The 20,558-nt window shown below is 41.6% G+C and overlaps 1 protein-coding gene across 1 annotated transcript in view; it reads left to right on the forward strand.

Annotated features, from left to right (window-relative positions):
• Window positions 1-18,597, forward strand: part of afg1lb (AFG1 like ATPase b) — a 134,296-nt gene extending 115,699 nt beyond the window's left edge. Inside the window, exons 11-13 of the mRNA XM_072277609.1 lie at window positions 11,327-11,467; window positions 13,396-13,509; window positions 17,974-18,597. Of these exons, the coding sequence (XP_072133710.1) occupies window positions 11,327-11,467; window positions 13,396-13,509; window positions 17,974-18,099 (381 nt within the window). The 3' untranslated portion in view covers window positions 18,100-18,597. The remainder of the gene's footprint in view (window positions 1-11,326; window positions 11,468-13,395; window positions 13,510-17,973) is intronic.
• Window positions 18,598-20,558: the final 1,961 nt, after the last annotated feature.

Here is a 20,558-nt window from a genome sequence, read left to right on the forward strand (position 1 = left end):
CAGGTTTAAATCCGGCCGGCTCTTTGTATGCTTTCCATCCATGCTGGGTGAGTGTCGAGGTAGCAACTCGGCCTGGTAAAAAGCAGGCAGAGGCTACAGAAACAGCAGAGTTGCCACCTGATATGCCACAAGGCGCGGAGAGGAACTCTACAACAACATGTGGGAGGGAAGAGTTAGATTAGTCCCTGAATAGGTTAAAGTTTGGCAAAACATCGTAGCTAAAGGGCCTGTACTATTTAATGTTCTATATTCCTCGTTCTGCACAACCTAAAGTATACTTCGTTTTTCTTCAAATTCCCAGCAATGATTACATTTCAAAGACCATTGTGAAAAGTTCTGTGACTCCTCTGGTTTTATTGTGGTGTTTTCTGGATATCTTGTGGGAAGTGCAATGACTTCTTGCTTTTACATTGATTTTGAGAATTAAACTGTAAAGGAGCAAAACAAATTAAACATCGTGTTCTGGATTCCTGCATGTAACTGTTACTTGCCATTTAGTTTTATTAATGTCAAATGCTACTAGTGCTGTTGCACTTCATAGAAATTCTGGGACAACAATTTTATATACACATCCTTATCACTGTCTATTTCAAACCTCCCTTTTCCTGTCAAATATTTCCAGGCCTCTGCAACGCTGATCTTTTACCTTGTACTACCAATTGGAGGACTAAACTAGCATCTACGAGGAGCCCTGTTGTATGATTCCAGTCATTGATTTAATAAGATCTTTGTCTTTATCTTGGCTTCTTTCTACAATTCCAGCATCTTCTGATCTTGTGTTCCTCATGGGCTCCTTTTGACCCTCAGCAATTTTTATCAGTGCACCATAGAAAGCATCCTATCTGGATGCATCATGGCTTGGTATGTCAATTGATCTGCCCGAGACTGCAAGAAGCTGCAGAGGAATGTGGACACCATTCAGTACGTCACGGAAACCAGCCTCCCCTCCATGGACACCATCTACACTGCTCACTGCATTGGTAAAGCAGCCAACATAATCAAACACCCCACCCATTGGGCAGAAGAGAGCACCTGCCACCAGGGTCAGGGACAGCTCATTATAAGACTATCGTTCCCTAGTACAATAAGGTGGACTTTTGACCTTGCAATCTACCTCATTATGCTTGTACCTTGTTATCTGCTGCACCGCACTTTATCTGTGACTGAAACACTTAATCCTGCATTCTGTTATTATTGATTTTCTCTTGTACTACTCCACGCACTGATGTGACAAAATGATCTGTATGGATGGCGTGCAAAACCAAGCTTTTCACTGCACCTCAGTGTACGTGACAGTAATAAACCAATTTAACCTTATGCTTATGAGAGTCTGAAGACTCCCCACATCTTCATCTTTCTCAGAACTTCCCAGACTACCATGTCAGGTGGAACAAAGTCTAGTTCCATCTCCTATCCTAATTAGTTTACTTTTCAAAATTATTCTCTTCCTTAGAGGAACAGGCCCTCTAGCCTGCCATACAGTACCATGCAAAAGTCTTAGTCACAGATGTATAGCTAGGGTGCCTAAGACTTTTGCACGGTACTGTATTTGTCAATGTGGAGTGGACAGCACGTTTGTAATCTGGTGGGAGCAAAGGATGTTGGGAATGGTGAGAGTGGAGCGCCGCGGGAGGGGTGTGGGACAGGTGGCAGAGAAGGCGTGTCAGGGTCAGTGGATGGCGCAGGTGCAGACACACCCAGCTCTGAGATACCGGGTAAGATCACTTGATTCCAAACAATTGGTTTACTGATCATTACAGAATGTCCCTTTGGTGCTTCCTGCTCCCTCCCCTCTCCCTGCCCCCTTCCCACTCTCAGTCCACAATAGAGACCAAATCAGAATCAGGTTTATCAACAATCACATATGTCATGAAATTTGTTTTTTTTTTGTGGCAGCAGTACAGTGCAAAAATCTTAGGCATCCTTGCTATATTTATGTGCCTGAGACTTTTGCAGTCTACTGTATGTTTGCTAGTTGTAAAGCCAAACTATGTAATCCCAGCAGTTCGTACATGCAAGCAGGTTCTGGGCCAGAGAGATCTGGCCCATTATCTAAGATGTTTCCCCATTTGAAATGAAATGAAATATCTTTATTGTCATTGCATAGTACAATTTGTCATGCACCAATACAGCAAAAATGAGTTTGCAACTCTCATACTCAATGCTATAAAACAACAAATAAAATAAATAAACAGTAAATAAAATCAAGTAACCAGCCAGTACAAGCAATGTCCAGCAGTACAATAGCACAACTCAGATGCATGACAGCCATAAAGTCAGTATTAAAGTAGCAATATAACAAATTTATGGATGATGCTTGATCGATTGGTTCAGAACAATTATAGCTCTGGGGAGAAAGCTATTTTTCAGTCTGAAAGCGCTGGCATAGAAAATCTTATAACGTCTGCCAGATGGAAGAAGTTCAGACAGATGATTGCATGGGTGTGTAATGTCCTTACAGATGCTTGTAGCTTTCCTTAGGCAGCGAGAACTGTAGGTGTCCTCCAGGGCTGGGAGCTGTGTATACATGATAAAGCGGAGAGAGACTATCCATAATTGACAGTTGATGTTAGGACCTAATGAATGTAACTTTTATGCCAGTGCCTTGGATTCTAATTCCAAGCTTGGTCATTGGAGCTAATTACTTGAGCAATGATGAGTCGATATATAGGGAGGAGGTTTAGAGTCTTGTCAGATGGTGTGTGAACAACAACCTGAGTCTCAGCATGGACGAGACAAAAGAGATGATTGTGGACTTGAGGCAGGACGACGACTCTCTGTTGCACAGCAACAGCTCTGCTGTGGAGAGAGTGAAGAGCACAGAGTTCCTCGGTGTGTGCAAAACAGACAATCTAACCTGGACCCACAACACCTCCTCATTGGTCAAGATGGCACAGCAGTGTCGACACTTTCTGAGGAGACTGAGTTGTGCGAGGCTCCTCCTCCCAACCCCACTCTAACAACTTTCTACAGGAGCACCATTGAGAATGTCCTGTCTGGCTGCATCATTGTGATACACAGGAAGAGATCATTTAGTATAAATTGGCATCAAGATTGGCACCACGTTGTGGTCTGAATGGCTTCACAAATGCTGTACTGTTCTCTATTCTATTAGAACTGTTTTAAGGAAAGGCTGTCAACCAGAAGTATTAATTATGTTTCTGTTTTGTGTTGTTTGATCTACTGAGTATTTCCAGCATTTTCTGTTTTAATGATGCTGGAAGTCATTGGTTTAATAATGTAAATCTTATTTTTGTTTTGGAAATTTTTAGATTGGTAATGTAAATGTAGTCACTGATTCTAAGGAGAAAAGGGAATGGCCCTTCATCAGCTTCTTGTCATTCTCCTGATGATGATAGCTACAGGGCTCTTGGCAGTCTGATTGTCAAACATAATGTATATTTGAAAAATAAATGCTACAGATCCTGGAATTTCAAGAAGAACCCCAAACTGTTGGAAATACTGAGCAAGACAGAAGTACAGTCAACAGTTTGATACGGTTTGATGATTTTTTTTATTGGAGCTTTTCTGATGGAAAGCTTTCAACTGTAAAATTTTAAAACTAAAAATGTTAACCATTTCTCTCTCTTCAGATTCAGCCTTACTTGGATGTTTTCAGCATTTGTATTAGTATCTATTTGCCTGGGTGTTGATAGAGTGGTACTGAATTGCCCAGCTATATGGAAAATGTGGCACAAATATGAAGAAGGTGTTTGGCACACGTGCCTTCATCAATTGGGCATTGAGTACAAGAGTCAGAACATCATGTTAAATTATACAAGATGTTGGTGAGACTGTACTTGAAGCAGTGTATGCAGTTCTCGTCACCTAGACTCACAAGGATGTTATAACGAGTGGAGGGCTTCAATTACAAAGAAGACTGGATAGGCTGGTCAACACGCACAAAAATGCTGGAGGAACTCAGCAGGCCAGGCAGCATCTATGGAAAAGAGCACAGTTGACATTTCGGGCTGAAACCCCTTCAGTAGGACTGAAAAAAAAGCTGAGGAGTGGATTTAAAAGGTGAGGGAAGGGGAGAGAGAAAGACAAGGTGATAGGTGAAACCTGAAGGGGGGGTGGGGGAAGAAGTAAAAAGCTGGAACATTGATTGGTGAGGGAGAGCTTTGAGGCCTTCCTGGTGGAGGATTGAATTGTATAGGGACATCTGCTCTTGAGATGAGGCTTTTCATTCCAGAACGAAGGAGATGTCCTCCTTTTCCAAAGAAGGGGGCTTCCCTTCCTCCACCATCAATGCTGCCCTCACCTGCACCTCTTCCATTTCACGCACATCTGCTCTTACCCCATCCTCCCGCCCCACATTCCTCTTGTCCTCACCTACCACCCTACCAGCCCACATCAAGCACATAATTCTTGGGAACTTCCACCATCCTTTCTGAGATATGGGGCCCACAACTGTTGACAATGCTCCAAGTGCAGCCTGACTTGTGTCTCATAAAGCCTCAGTGTTATCTTCTTGCTTTTATATTCTATTGCCCTTGAAATGAATGCCAACATTGCATTTGCTTTCTTTACCACAGACTTGACCTCTAAATTAACCTTCTGGGAGTCTTGCACGAAAACTCCCAAGTCCCTCTGCACCTCTGATGTTTGAATTTTCTCCCCATTTAAATAATAGTCTGCACTTTTGTTCCTTCTACCAAAATGCATTATTATACATTTCCCAGCACTGTATTCCATCTATCCCGTTTTTGCCCATTCTTCCGATTTGTTGAAGTCCTTCTGCAACTGCATTGCTTTCACAGCCCTACCTACACCTCCACCTATATTTGTATCATCTGCAAACCTTGCCACAAAGCCACCAATTCCATTATCTAAATCACTGACAAACAATGTGAAAAGTAGCAGTCCCAATACTGACCCCTGAGGGACACCACTAGTCACTGGCAGCCAACCAGAAAAGGCCCCTTTTATTTCCTCGCTCCCTATTTTAATTCCACTTCCCATTCCCATTCCGATAAGTTTATCCATGGCCTTCTTCACTGTTGTGATGAGGCGACATTTAGGTTGGAGGAACAACACCTTATGTTCTGCCTGGGTAGCCTCCAACCTGATGGCATGAACATCGATTTCTCGAACTTCTGATAATGATGCTTCTCTCCTTCACCATTTCCCACCCCTTTTCCTTCTCCTTACCTGCCCATTGCCTCCCTCTGGTGCTCCTCCCTCCTTTTCTTTCTTCCATGGCCTTCTGTCTCTTTCACCAATCAACTTCCCAGCTCTTTACTTCACCCCTCCCCCTCCAGGTTTCACCTATCACCTGGTGTTTCTCTCTCCCCTCCCCCACCTTTTAAATCTACTCCTCAGCTTTTTTTCTCCAGTCCTGCCAAAGGATTTCGGCTCGAAATGTCGACTGTACTCTTTTCCATAGATGCTGTCTGGCCTGCTGAGTTTCTCCAACATTTTGTGTGTGTTGCTTGGATTTCCAGCATCTGCAGATTTTTGCTTGTTTGTGATTGGATAGGCTGGGGCTTTTTTTCTGTCATTTTACTTTCCAATTTCCCTGTGTATTTTGAAAGATTACTAAGTAACCAGATTGCTGGAAATCTGATACGGCTGATTTCAAAGCACCTACAGAATGGTGCACTTTGTATATAAAACCCCACAGCATCTATCTGCCTAGAATAGCTAATGCAGTTAAGCAAAAGGCTCAACTTCCTACTAAGCAGGGCAGAATCTGTTCAGTGTAGGAAAATAATAATCCTGAAACTGAGATGATGCTCTTGGAGCATGCAGTAAATCATTCCACTTTGGTGGATTTCTGCAAAATAAATAAAGCAGCTATGGGCAAGGAACAAAGGAATGACTCTGCCATCCCAACTGAAGTGGGCTGAAGATGAAAAGCCAAAGCTGTTGCATTGTACGTTTCTATTTTCACACACTGGCATCGTAAAGAAAACGACCTTTTATCCACAATAAGAACAGCATTTAAAGCTTTGTGAGTTATTTCTCTTTTTATTCCTTTTCCTGTGATTCAGTAGATTTTTTTTTCATCTGATAACTGACAAGCGATCTCTGTTTCCTGCAGCTCCAGTGACCTGTATTGGTCTTGCATTGGTGCAGTGTACTTAAGTAGCTTGTTGTTTAATGAATATTATTTGAGAAAATACAAGTGCAAAAAGAAGACATATTATAGAGTAACAAAAACAACCTGCAGGAAGAACTCAGCAGAGCAGGCAGCATCTGTGGGAGGGAAGGAATTATCAGTGTATTTATCAAAGCCCCAAATCAGCACTGAAACATTGATTATTTCCCACCACAGATGCTGGTTGATCTGCTGAGTTCTCCTCGCAGAACTTTTATTGCTCCATACTACAACATCTGCAATTTGTTGTGTCTCTATATTCTGGAACACCTTATGAGGTGTTCCAAAATAACTTTATGTTAATAACTTTATGTTAATGTTGCATTGTGAGGAATCTAGTTCTGCACAACAAGGATCCACCAAATGGAAATTGACATTGACTGGGATTTTACATTGCTTGAAGCATAAACATCAGCCAGGACACCAAGGAGAGGTCCTATGCTGTGGAGTTTTTGCATAGGGTAATTAGAATCTCGGTTTAACACCTGAAAATTTGAGTGTACGGTACTGCATATAACTTATGCACTGTGCTGGAGTATTTAACAGTTTCCCAGTTCTAATGAAGGCTCATGGAACCGAAATTGTGAACTGTTTCTCCTTCTGCAGATTCTACTTGACTACTGAGTTTCCAGTTTTGTTATAGCGACAAAGTGGCACCAGTGACTCCTGTATTCATGGAGTCAATCATCTGCTCTCTAGTTATGCTGATGTGAAGTAATTATGAAATGCAACAGATCAGCTCATTTGATATATTTGCTATCTCTAAGTTACTGGATAATGGTACTAAAGTCTAATGATAACTGTGTATACTACAAATTATCAGGCTCAAATGGCAGATTTCAGGACATATAGAAACATACATCAAAAGAAAATTTAAAAGCTTTAATATCTGGAAATCTAGCACAAAACTGGAACAACTTAGTAGTCGGGAAGCATCTGCGGAATAAGAAGCAGTTGACGTTTCTGATTCCAGGACCCTTCATTAGAACTGGGAAAGAGAGAAAACAAGCAAGTTTTAAAGATTAGCCTTATTGTTTAAATGTACAGTGGTGTGCAAAAGTTTGGGCACCGCTGGTCAAAATTTCTATTACTGTGAATAGCTAAGCGGGTAAAAGATGACCTGATTTCCAAAAGGCATAAAGTTAAAGATGATGCATTCCTTTAATATTTTGAGCAAGATTACTTTTTTATTTCCATCTTTTACAGTTTCAAAATAACAAAAAAGGAAAAGGGCCCAAAGCAAAAGTTTGGGCACCCTGCATGGTCAATACTTAGTAACAACCCCTTTGGAAAGTATCACAGCTTGTAAATGCTTTCTGTAGCCAGCTAAGAGTCTTTTAATTCTTGTTTGGGGGATTTTCGCCCTTTCTTCCTTGCAAAAGGCTTCTTTCTAGTTCTTGGGCCGTCTTGCATGCACTGCTCTTTTGAGGTCTATTCACAGATATTCGATGATTTTTAGGCCGGGGGACTGCGAGGGCCATGGCAAAACCTTCAGCTTGCGCCTCTTGAGGTAGTCCATTGTGGATTTTGAGGTGTGTTTAGGATCATTATCCTGTTGTAGAAGCCATCCTCATTTCATCTTCAGCTTTTTTACAGACAGTGTGATGTTTGCTTCCAGAATTTGCTGGTATTTAATTGAATTCATTCTTCCCTCTACCAGTGAAATGTTCCCCGTGCCACCGGCTGCAACACAAGCCCAAAGCATGATCGATCCACCCCCATGCTTAACAGTTGCAGAGGGGTTCTTTAAATGAAATTCTGTACCCTTTTTTCTCCAAACATACCTTTGCTCATTGCGGCCAGAAGGTTCTATTTTAACTTCGTCAGTCCACAGGACTTGTTTCAAAAATGCATCAGCCTTGTTTAGATGTTCCTTTGCAAACTTCTGACGCTGAATTTTGTGGTGAGGATGCAGGAAAGGTTTTTTTTTAATGACTCTTCCATGAAGGTCATATTTGTGCAGGTGTCGCTGCACAGTAGAACAGTGCACCACCACTCCAGAGTCTGCTGAATCTTCCTTAAGGTCTTTTGCAGTCAAACGGGGGTTTTAATTTGCCTTTCTAGCAATCCTATGAGCAGTTCTCTCAGAAGGTTTTCTTGGTCTTCCAGACCTCAACTTGACCTCCACCGTTCCTGTTAACTGCAATTTCTTAATTACATTACGGACTGAGGAAACAGCTACCTGAAAACGCTTTGCTGTCTTCTTATAGCCTTCTCCTGCTTTGTGGGCATCATTTATTTTAATTTTCAGAGTGCTAGGCAGCTGCTTAGAGGAGCCCATGCTGCTGATTGTTGGGACAAGGTTTGAGGAGACAGGGTATTTATAAAGCTTTGAAATTTGCATTACCTGGCCTTTCCTAACGATGACTGTGAACAAGCCATAGCCCTAACAAGCTAATTAAGATCTAAGACCTTGGTAAAAGTTATCTGAGAGTTCAATCTCTTGGGGTGCCCAAATTTTTGTATGGTGCTCCTTTCCCTTTTTTCACTCCAAAATTGTACAAAACAAAAATAATACACTAATCTTGCTTAAAATGTTGAAAAGAATGTTTCATCTTTAACTTTATGACTTTTGGAGATCAGTTCATCTTCTACTCACTTAACTATTCACAGTAACAGAAGTTTTGACCCGGGGTGCCCAAACTTTTGCATGCCACTGTACATTGAAACATTGAAACATACAGTGAAATGCAATGTCATGCAATGAAATGCGAGGATGTGCTGGGGGAAGTTCGCAAGTGTTGCTGTACTTCCGGTGCCAACAACCTACTAACCCTAACTCGTACATTTTTGGAATATGGGAGGAAACCCATGCATTTTTCAGTATGAGTGAAGGGAAGTGAAGAGCAAAGAGAATATTGAGAATTTCAATGAGCAGAGCAAGAATTTCAGGTTGTATATTGTATACGTTCTCCATTAAATGGAACCATTGAATACGTTTGATAGATTGAGTCCAAATGACTTAATGGAGGCAAGCAGCATAAAGCCATACTAAGCTTGTTTATCTGTGTATCTGGCAGAGGGCAGCAAGCCAGGTGTTAGTTTTAGTGATAGAAATGGCCAGTTCTGATACAGACGAAAAGAACGAATTACCTCAAGCTGCAGTATTCAGTATTGAGACTGGTAGGCTCGGTGTGCAAGGATGGGCAAAGAATTGTTGTTCACCAAACTTGCAGCAGGTTTTGTTGTAACACCGTAAGAGGCCATAGACCGATAGGCCGTAGTGGGCGCAAGATGGGGAATTAAAGTGGTAGGCAGGGTCACTCCAGCCTACTGAATGCAAAACAAAATAAATTCATCATCTGTAAATTGCCCTCATTGTCCCACTCATGTCCTGAAGGCTGTTTTATTTAATTGCTTTGTGAAAGACCCATCCTTAAAAGCTGAAGAGTGACTTCAACTCATTTATGCTAAATCAGTGTTGTAAAACCTGTTAATTAAAATTTCTCTGTTAGATGTGTTGATTATACAGGATCAAGATGTTTCACTGAACCGTAATTTCATGTGTTGTAGTGAAATCCTGACCTCTTTTGGCTATTTTAAACTAAATTTGCAGAATACTATTCCTGGAGTCTATTATTTTTAAAGTACCATCCTGTTGAAGATAGTTCTGACAAGACTTGCATTGAGTTTTGGATAGTAAAGGTTGATAGCATCCTCATTGCAAGGTGTCTTCTAGTTTCATCTTCCCACCTCAATGGATCCCATTGCACAGTTACAAACACTAAAGCCCTGCCCACCATTTCCCCATTCACTCAATTCTCCATTTTTTTGCCTACCAGTTGCCAGCCTTTTTTCTGCATCCACCGTATCACCTTGCCTGATCTCATGATATGGCTATGATACATTAGCCATGGCCAAATCAAGACATCCTTCCCTTACTACTGAAACAATAGCCAGATTTCCGGCATTAAAAATGAAAACTCATTCTGATGAAGGAATATGCCTGCAACTTATCATTCCTCTCCGTATTTGTGCTTGTCTTGCTAAGTACAGTATTGTGCGGAAGTCTTTTAGGCACATACATATACAGTAGCTATGATGCATAAGGCTTTTACACAATACCGTAGTAATTTTATACATTACACTGCATTGCTGCCACAAAAACAAAACAAGTTTCATGGCATGTGTGAGAGATGATAAAATTGATTCTGATATAGGTCTCTGTTGAGGACTGAGAGTGGGAAGGGGACATGGAGAGGGGAGTCATGGTTGGGAAAAGGGGAAGGGAGAGGAGAGGGAGTGGGGGAGCACCACAGAGACATTCTGTAATAATCAATAAACCAATTGTTTGGAATCAAATGACCTTGCCTGGTGTGTCGGGGCTGGGTGTGTGTGCACCTACGCCACTCTCCTCCATCCCAGCAACTCCTTCTCTGCCACCTGACCAACACCCCTCCTGTGGCACTGCCCCTTCACCATTCTCTGACAGATTTACAAACTCACTCTCCGCTCTATGTTGAAAAATACAGTGCTGTGCAAAGGTCTTAGCCACCCTAGCTATATATACTGTATGTGCCCATGACTTTTGCACAGTACTGTATGTCCAGAATGTCCTGTAGTACTTTAAAGTTTGATTTTCTTTTGCAAGTTTCTTGTCTCTGAGATGCAGAATTTGCCTCTGGAGTGTGCCTTCAATGAGATTAGAGAATTTCAAACACAATCCCAGTTGGTTTGTTCTGTCAGATCGTGTTGTATTTCTGGAAAGATCATCTGCAAGCAGGAGAAAAAAAAACACATTTTCCCCACGGATTTCATATTTTAATGATTAAAAAACAAAACTGTTCATGTAAAAAGGGAAAAGCAAACTTTCTTATGCATTATGATTTTTATCTTGTAGCAGCCCAGAGTTTCATCCTTAATATTAGGTCCTTTCTGGAGGATTGGGGTACCTTTTTGTCCAAAACACATCAGAGAAAATTGATACCAATTTGGAAATCGTGTAGATTGGAGCAGATCGGCTTGGAAAAGTGTACGGTGGGACAGTGTTATGGCTGGAAGCCAGACCCCACTCTCCCCCCACCCTCCACCTCCTTTCAGGTAAAGTATAATCCCTGGCCAGTGGTGGGCCCCATGATGATCTATTGCTTACCTTTTTTTGGTGGGAGCCAATCACAAAATGCATCTGCTTATATAGTGAGGATAAAGCTAAAAATAAAGTCACCGAATGGAAGTTGCAACGTGCTAAGCATATTGTAATGTGCTTCTCTTTCTAAATTGTAGCCTCTTGGAGCAAGTGACTACCTGGAGATTGCCAAGCATTTTGACACCGTGTTCATCAGGAACATACCAATGCTCACTTTAGCAAAGAAGACTCAAGCAAGACGCTTCATTACTCTTATTGATGCCTTTTATGATCATAAGGTTGGATTTCATTAGATGTTGCTCGTAATAATGTTGGTGAAACTCCGTGATTTTCTGGATCTTTGCCTGTAGAATCATCAAGCTTTTATCTTGAAATAAAGTACAAGAGAACAATGAAGGATGTAAATTTGAAGATGTCCCACATCCATTTAAGCTAATAACAAACTCATTTTCAGAGTTCGCTTTTAGTGTTAGCTCTGCATTTCCAAGTGTTAAGGGTTGTACTTGTCCAGCCGTAATTCTATAACCTGGAACTTTTAGGGTTCTGATTAGGAAATTTCCCTCCTTTTACCACTTGGCTTGATCTCTGGCAACTGGTCTGCTCAGTACCTTACGGAAAGAAGGAGGGGCATTTCCAGCACTGCTCCTGATCCTGAGCTAGTATTATATCCAGGAAATCCTCATGAAATTTAGTTAATTAAATGAAATTACAACAAAAACTCTGAATCACGTTGATTAACACTATCTAATATAACAGGATATTTGTTTGTGGTGATGGTATAGTGCAAAGACTTAAAATTACTATAAATTACAAAAGGAAAAGAGGGCACGACCTGGGTGGTGTGGGTCCTTAATGATGGATGCCACCTTCTTAAAGCATCACCTTTTGAAGGTGTCCTCCATGGTGAGAGGGTTGTCTCCATGATGGAACTGCCTGAATCTACAACCTAGTGCAGCCCCTTGCAATCCTGTACTTTGGAGCCTCCATACCAGGCTGTGATGCAACTAGTTAGAATGCTCACCAGCGTCGTCGATAGAAATTTGCAAGAGTCTTTGGTGATATACCAAATGTCCTGAAACAAAGTAGAATGCTGGCCTGCCTTCTTCATGATTGGATGAATTAGGACGCTGGCATTCCTGTTTCATGATTGGATCAATGTGTTGCTGAGATCCTTGGGGATATTGGCACCCAAGAATTTAAAGCTGCTCAATCTTTCAACGCTGACCCCTCAATGAGGCACAGTGTGTGCTCTCCTGACTTCCCCTTCCTGAAGTCCACAATCAGTTCCTTGGTCTTGCTGATGTTGAGTGCAAGGTGACACCACTCATCCAGCTGATCTTTCTCACTCCTGTATGCCTCCTCCTTGTCATTGGAGACTTTACCAGCAACAGTAGTATCATCTGCAAATTTACAAGTGGTATTTGAGCTTGCTTAGCCACCCAGTCATGAGTGTAGCGAGAGCAGAGCAGCGGTCTAAGAACACATCCTTGAGGTGCACTTGTGTTGATTGTCAGTGGGGAGGTAACGTTATTACCAATCTGTACCGATGTCAAGCACTCAGTTGCAGAGGGAGTACAGAGAGCCAGATTTTGAAGCTTGGTTGTCTAATGAAGAAATTATGGTGTTGAACGCTAAGCTTCAATTGATAAACAGCAGCCTGATGTATGTTTTGCTGTTGTCTAAGTACTCCAAAGCCAAGTGGAGAGCCGGTGAGCTGCACCTGCTGTGGACCTGTTGTGGCGGTCGGCCAGGTCTTTGTTCAGGCAGGAGTTAATTCCAGCTCTAACCACCTTGTTTAAAAAAAAGTTAATCATTACTAATAATGACCACAAAACTACTGAATTGGTATAAAAACCCACCTAAGTTCACCTCAGAGGGGGAAAAATCCCATCTTCATCCAGTCCGAACTACTTGTGACTCCAGGGTCACCCAGCAAAGTGGATAACGTTTATGTGGCCTCCACTTTAACCCAGTCACCCACTCAGTTCCAGAGCAGCCACTATTGGACAGTAAGTGCTGGTCTGGGTCATGAAAATAAACCATGAATTCCTTATGGGAAAGATGTTTACTTATGGAAGATGGCATATTGATTTGTAACTATTATTTAGGCAATGGGTAGTATTTTGAATGTTGTAAACCTTTATATGATCAAGTGAAAACCATCTGATTCTATTGAGTTGTAAAACATGCTTTTAATTTCTTAAAGGTCAGGGTGATTTGCTTAGCTGAAATGCCTTTAGAGAATATATTTGTTCAAAAGGATCATGACAGTCAAGAGGATGAGGCCAGAGTGTTCATCGACGACCTAGAATTGAATCATGTGAGTAGTGTGGTTTATAGTTTTCCCTTTCTAACATGTTGGAGTATCTCTGTTTGGGTGACATCATAGAACAGCAGATTGCAATCTACTGATCTACATTTTGTTTTGTTTAAATTTGGGATGAGACCTGCAGCCAAGCTACTGTGTAGTAGTTTCATTAGGTTGCAAATTCAACATCATTACTGAATTCACAGTGAAGAATCGCAGTGATCATGTCAAACAATATAAATCCATTATTTAAAATTAATGTATTCATTATTTAAATATTTAATTTCATAATTTTGATCACAGATTATACTTTATCAAATTTTTCAGTCAGGGCCATGCAATAAGCTACTGTATAGTCTAGAGAGACTTAATACATTTCTTAGTATTATTGAAACCATTGGAATAGAAAGGAAATGAAGTGAATGATTTGTCTTAAGAGCAGGAACTGAAAAGCAAACTGTAGCAAAAATCAGTGGGAAATTAGAGAATTTGGAAGCTTTTTAAAATCAACAGAATGCAACTTAGAAAGCAATAAGGAAAGAGAAGAGCAAATATAAAGGTAAGCTAGCCAATAATATAAAAGAGAATACCAAAGGTTTCTTCAGATATATAAAGAGTAAAAGAGAGAGAAGCGTAGACATCGAACTGCTGGAAAATAACACTGGAGAGGTAGCAATGGGGACAAAGAAATGGGGGATGAACTGAATCAGTATTTTGCAGTAGTCTTCACTGTGGATGATACCAGCAGTATGCTAGAAGTTTGTGTCAGCAGCAGAAGGAAGTGTAGTCACTATTGCAAAGGAGAAGGTTCTTGGGAAGGTCTGAAGTTGGATAAGTCACCTGGATCAGGTGGACTTCAACCCAGGGTTGTGAAAGAGGTAGCTGATGAGATTGTGGAGGCTTCAAAAGTGATCTTTCAAGAATCATTTGATTCTGGAATAATTCCAGAAGACTGGAAAATCACAAATGTCACTCCACCCTTTACGAAGGGAGGGAGGCAAAGGACAGGAAATTATAAGCCAGTTACCTTCACTTCAGTGGTTGTAAGATCTTTAGGTCCCTTATTAAGGATGTCATTTTGGACTACTTGGAGGCATGTGATAAAATAGGGCAAAGTCAGCATGGTTTCCTTCACAGGAAATCTTGCCTGATAGATCTGTTGGAACGTCTTGAGGAAATTACAGACAGGATCAACAAAATAGAGACAGTGGATGTTGTTTACTTGGATTTTCAGAAGGCCTTTGACAAGGTGCTGCACTTGAATCTGCTAAATAGCTTAAGATCCATGGTACGACAGGAAAGATGGACGGAAGATTGGTTGACTGGCTGAAAGCAAGAGTGGGAGTAGTAGGCCTTTTCTGCTTGGCTGCTGGTAACTAGTGGTGTTCCACAAGAGTTGGTGTTAGGTTTGCTACTTTTCACATTATATGTTAATGATCTGGAAGATGGAATTGGATAGCTTTTGTGGCCAAGTTTATGGATGATACAAAGATGGGTGGAGGGTCAGGCAGCATCAACAAGCCGGGAGTTTGCAGAAGGACTTTGACAGGTAGGAGAAAGAACAAAGAAGTGGCAGGTGGAATACTGTATCGTATATAATCATGTACATTGGAAGAACAATAAAGGCATATATTATTTTCTAGTTGGAGAATGAATTCAGAAATCAGAAGTGCAAAGGTACTTGGGAGGACTCCTTAAAGTTTAACTTGCTTGTTAAGCCTCTAGTAAGGAAGGCAAATACAATGCTAGCATTCATTTCAAGAGGATAAGAATATAAAGTAAAGATGTAATACTGAGGCTTTATAAGGCATTGGTCAGACCACATTTGGAGTATTGTGAAAAGTTTTGGGCTCCATACCTAAGAAAGGATGTGCTGGCATTGGAGAGAGTCCAGAGGAAGTTCATGAGAATGTCTCCGGGATTGAAAGGGTTAATGTATGAGGAGGATTTGATATACTCACTGGAGTTGTAGAAGAATTGCGGGGTGGGGGGGGTGGATTTCATTGAAACCTACCAATTATTGAAAGGCCTGGATAGAGTGAACATGCAGGGGATGTTTCTAATAGTGGGAGAGTCTAAGTCCAGTGGGAACTGCCTCAGACAAGAAGGGTGTCCCTTCAGAACAAAGAGGGAGAGGAATTTATTTAGCCAGAAGATGGTGAACTTGTGGAATTCATTGCTATGGATTATCGTAGAGTCTGTCATTGGGAATGTTTAAAGCAGCAGTTGGTAGGTTATTGATTAGTCAGGGTGTCAAAATAATCAGGGAGAAAATGGGATCGAGAGGGAAAATTAATCAGCCACGATTGAATGACAGAGAAGACTCGATGGACTGAGTAGCATGATTCTGCTCTTATGTTTTATGGTCTTATAGTTTTTCAGAATGTAGAAATGTATGTACAGGTTGAGCAATGCTTGTAATTAATTTAGATCACTTTGTAGAGATCTGTTTTCACATTGACACAGAAGTTTTTTTCTATTGATCAGCTTCAAAAACGCCAAATTAAATCCACTGTGATTCAATGTTGTAAAACAATAAAACATGAAAACTTCCAGGAGGGGGTGGGGTTGAATGCTTTTTATAGGCACTGTATATACACATATGTATTTATATATAATATTTTTAATAATTTTGTGTATGAAACAATCATTTGTACTTTGAACCATCAAAAAGGTAAGTTACCACTACTCGGTCACCTGGGTGGACAGTCACTGGCTGTTTGGGATTGCCATTGTTCTGGACTCTGAATTGATGTGCTACTGGGAAGCAGTCTTTGTCCTGCACTTGTTCATCACACATATGTACTGATGCAGCTGTAAGCATGTTAAATTTTCATCAGCGACGATCTTGGCAAACTCTCTACATTTGAAAAGGCCCCTCATGGTAGGTTAATTCAGAAGGTAAAGATACATGGGATCTAGGGTCAATTGCAGGTTTGGATTCAGAACTGGCTTACCCAGAGCCAACAGAGAGTGGAAGTGAAAGGCTGTTGTTTTGGCTGGAAGTCCATGACCAGTGATGTTCCACAAAGATCAGTGCTGGGACCTCTGCTGTTGCCATATCTATCAATAATTTGGATGACAACGTACATAGGCTGATTAGCATGTTTGTCGATGACACCAAGATTGGTAGAATTGTGGACAGTGCAAAGGACTATCAAAGAATATAGCAGGGTATAGATCAGTTACAGATATGGGCAGAGAAGTGCCAGATGGAGTTTCATCAAGCAAGTGTGAAATGTTGAACTTTGGGAAATCAAGTAAAAGGAGAAAGTATACAGTTAATATGAGGCCCCTTAATAGAATTGAGGCACAGAGGGATGTTGGGGTCCATCTCCATAGTTCACTGAAAGTGGATGGGGAGATAAAGAAGTCACATATACACACACACACACACACACACGTGTCTTCATTGGTGGAGGTGCTCAGTATAAGATTAAGAAAGTCATGCTGCAGCTATATAAAACTTTAACCAGACTGCTGTTGGAGTACTGTGTGCATTTCTGGTCACCTCCATTATAGGAGGGTGCAAAAGAGGTTTACCAGGATGCTGTCTAGATTAGAAGGTACGAGCTACCTGGAAATGTTGGACAAACTTGGGTTTTGCTCCCTAGAGCATCGAAAGCTGAGGGAGGATCTGAATGAGGTTTTTGAAAGGCTAAGGTAGGGTAGATAGTCAATACCTTTTCCCAGATTTGAATTGTCAAGGACCAGAAGACAAGCTTCTAAGTCTAGAGAAAGGAAGCTGAAACGGCCAGTGTTTTTTAGACAGAGAATAGTAGGTGCCTGGAATAGGTTACCAGGGGTCGTGGTGTCAGGTTGGTGGAGTTTAGATAGACAAATGGATAGGAAGGGAATGGAGGGATCTGGATGATACCGAGGAGGATGTCATTTAGTAAAAATTGATATCAAGGTTAACACAACGTCATGGGCTGAATGGCCTGTGCATTGCAATGCTGTTCTCTGTTCGATACATCTTCAGTTTCTTTTTGTCTTCTGCCCATTGATATTGCAACGCTAATGATGTGCCTGGTATCTGCACAGTTTTCCAAATATTTATTATAACTGTACTATTCAGCTGGATTTGGTTCCCTCTTCTTGCAGAAGTCTGAAAACAACTTTGATGCATGCCTGTTACCATCCATGCAAGTACTGTTATGGCCCGTAAACAGGTGTTCAGATGTGCATGGACTGTATTCATTCAGTCCATGTGGTTAGAAAGAATTGACATTAAATTAAGGTCTCCTTTGACTGTTCAGATCTGAAGTGTAGTTGAGAAAAGAGCAGAAAGTTCTCATGTCCAAGGGCATATCTTAGTTGCTCCTGTTGAGACCACTGGTATTAGCATGTTATCAACTGTGAAAGGGTAATTCAGTATTGCAACAAACCTACTGCATATTGTATTTCAGTGGATCCCATCCTGATAGCATGAAAATAGATTTTCACTCACCTTTGTGATTTTGTTCTAACACACAGAAGGTAGAAGACCTTTCCATTTTTTCTGGAGCAGAAGAAATATTTGCATTTCAGCGCACTATCTCCCGGCTCACAGAAATGCAAACAGAAGAGTACTGGAATGAAGGAGACCGGGGGAAGAAGTGACTGTGTGAATGTAACTGAAATCCACAAAGTGCAATGGACAATAGTTCAAATTTTATTTTAATGCAAGGACTAAGATAAATATGATAAATTATAAGTGTATTTCATTTGCTAATGTTCATTGACAGGACCATTTGATGTACTTCCACACATTTTGAAAATTTGTTGGTTCTAGACTAATGTGCAATTGTCTTTTTTTAATTTAGTGGACAGTTTCCTTTTCTATTGTTTTTTATGTCTTATCATCATTTCCTGATTAATTGTCTTTTCTGCAACTCTTTACTTTGGTGGGGTTTCCATGTTATGAAATGTATCCTTTTGCTTAGAGGGCTCCAAAAATAACGAAATGAAACAGTCCAGGAAAAAACATGCAGCTCCATCAAATCCACTCCAGCCATAAACTCTGTACTCTTTCACTATGGTCTGTTCTCCGTCAATTTTATGTCCTCAGGGAAAATTTTAAGTATTTATGTATATTTAAACTCTTAAGAATAAATGTATTTAACCTCAATAAACATTCCTTTTTCTTTTCAGTGGGTGGAAAACTAAATTACTTAAGAGTCGCAGGCATACAGCACAGAAACAAACCATTTGGTCAAGCTTGTCCTTGCCAACCAAGACAGCGGTGCAATCTGGTCGCAAAATGCTGGAAGAGTTTCATCAGGACAGAATGGTGGCCTGAAATGCCGACCGTTTATTCATTTCCAAAAAATGCTGCCTGACCTGCTAACTTCCACCTCTGGATTTCCACATCTGCAGAATCTCTTGCGTTTGTAATCCAGTCCCATTTGACTGGATTTGGCCCATATCCCTCTGAAATAATGCAGGAACTCAGCAGGCCAGGCAGATCTATGGGAAAGAGTAAACTGTTGCTGCTTCCAGCCGAGACCCTTCACCAGGACTTGGGGGGCAAAAAGAAGAGGAGTTAGAATAAGAAGGTGGGGGGAGGGGAGGAAGAAACAATGTGATAGGTGAAACGCGGGGGGGGCGGGGTGAAGTAAAGAGCTGGGAAGTTGATTGGTGAAAGAGATACAGGGCTGGAGAAGGGGGAATCTGATAGGAGAGGACAGAAGGCCATCGAAGAAAGGCAATGAACAGGTAAGGAGATAAAGTGAGAGAAGGAAATGGGAATGGGGAATGGTGAGTTGGGGGGTCATTACCAGAAGTTCGAGAAATCAACATTCATGTCATCAGGATGGAATATAAAGTGTTGCTCCTCCAACCTGAGTGTGGCCTGGTCACGGCAGTAGAGGAGACCATGGACTGACCTGTCAGAATGGAAGTGGAATTAAAATGGGTGGCCACTGGAAGATCCCACTTTTTCTGGCAGACAGAGCATCGGGTCCCTGGCGAAGCGGTCTCCCAATCTACGTCAAGTCTCACCGATATACAGGAGGCTACGTCGGAGCACCAGCTACAGTAGATGAACCCAACAGACTCATAGGTGAAGGACTGTTTGGGGCCCTGAATGGGAGTGAAGGAGAAGGTGTAGGGGCAGGTGTAGCACTTGTTCAGCTTGCAAGGTTAAGTGCCAGGAGGGAGATCAGTGGGGAGGGACGAATGGACAAGGAGTTGCGTAGGGAGTGATCCCTGTGGAAAGCAGTAAGTGGGGCTGGGGGGAAGGGAGGGAAAGATGTGCTTGGTGGTGGGATCTTGTTGGAGATGGCGGAAGTTGTGGAGAATTACTGCTGGACGCGGAGGCTGGTGGGGTGGTAGGTGAGGATGAGAAACCCTATCCCTGGTGGGGTGGCTGGATGATGGGGTGAGAGCAGGCATGTGTGAAATGGGAAGAGATGCAGTAGAGGGCATTTCCTCTGAAAGTTCTTTACGTATATGGATTAACCTGCGCAAAAGAAATTGTCATTCAGGTCAGTTTCAAATCTTTCCTCTCTCACTTTATTTTTTACCCCTCATAGGTTTAATAGTTAACTGACAGTTTGACATTCAAAATCGTTAATCTTGTACATGACTGGGTGGAGGAAGACTGAAGAATCTCATCAACTAAATAGAGAGACCCAAGTCGTGCCTGACTTCCGGGGCGTTTTGTTAATCATTTTCTATCTGGTAGGCTTGTTGGTAAACCTGGATGGAATTTTGTTACTCTGAAATAGCAACATCTCTCAGGCAAGTGATGAAGGCCATGCTGAGGAAGAGGAATGATGCCAGCAAGGAATTGTGGGGTTGGTGAGTAGAAGCTGGGAGTTATAGTGGTTGGTTGTCAGTGAAGGAAGAAAAGGCAATCAGAAGCAGGCCACATTTAGAAGGAGTACTGCTACTTATAAAAGGCCCAGGTTAGATTGGCATATTTTAAAGTCTCCTCTTCAGAGATCTGTTAGGGAACCACCAGAAAGGCAATAGTTAGCCCAGTTTTAGCCTTGAGACATGGGGTTGAATGGGAGTACAGGAGGAGACAGAAAGGAGGCAAGGTACATGTTCATTCGTAAGGCCAGTGATGTTGTGGG

Source organism: Mobula birostris, chromosome 2, assembly GCF_030028105.1.
Source record: "Mobula birostris isolate sMobBir1 chromosome 2, sMobBir1.hap1, whole genome shotgun sequence".
Taxonomy (NCBI): domain Eukaryota; kingdom Metazoa; phylum Chordata; class Chondrichthyes; order Myliobatiformes; family Myliobatidae; genus Mobula; species Mobula birostris.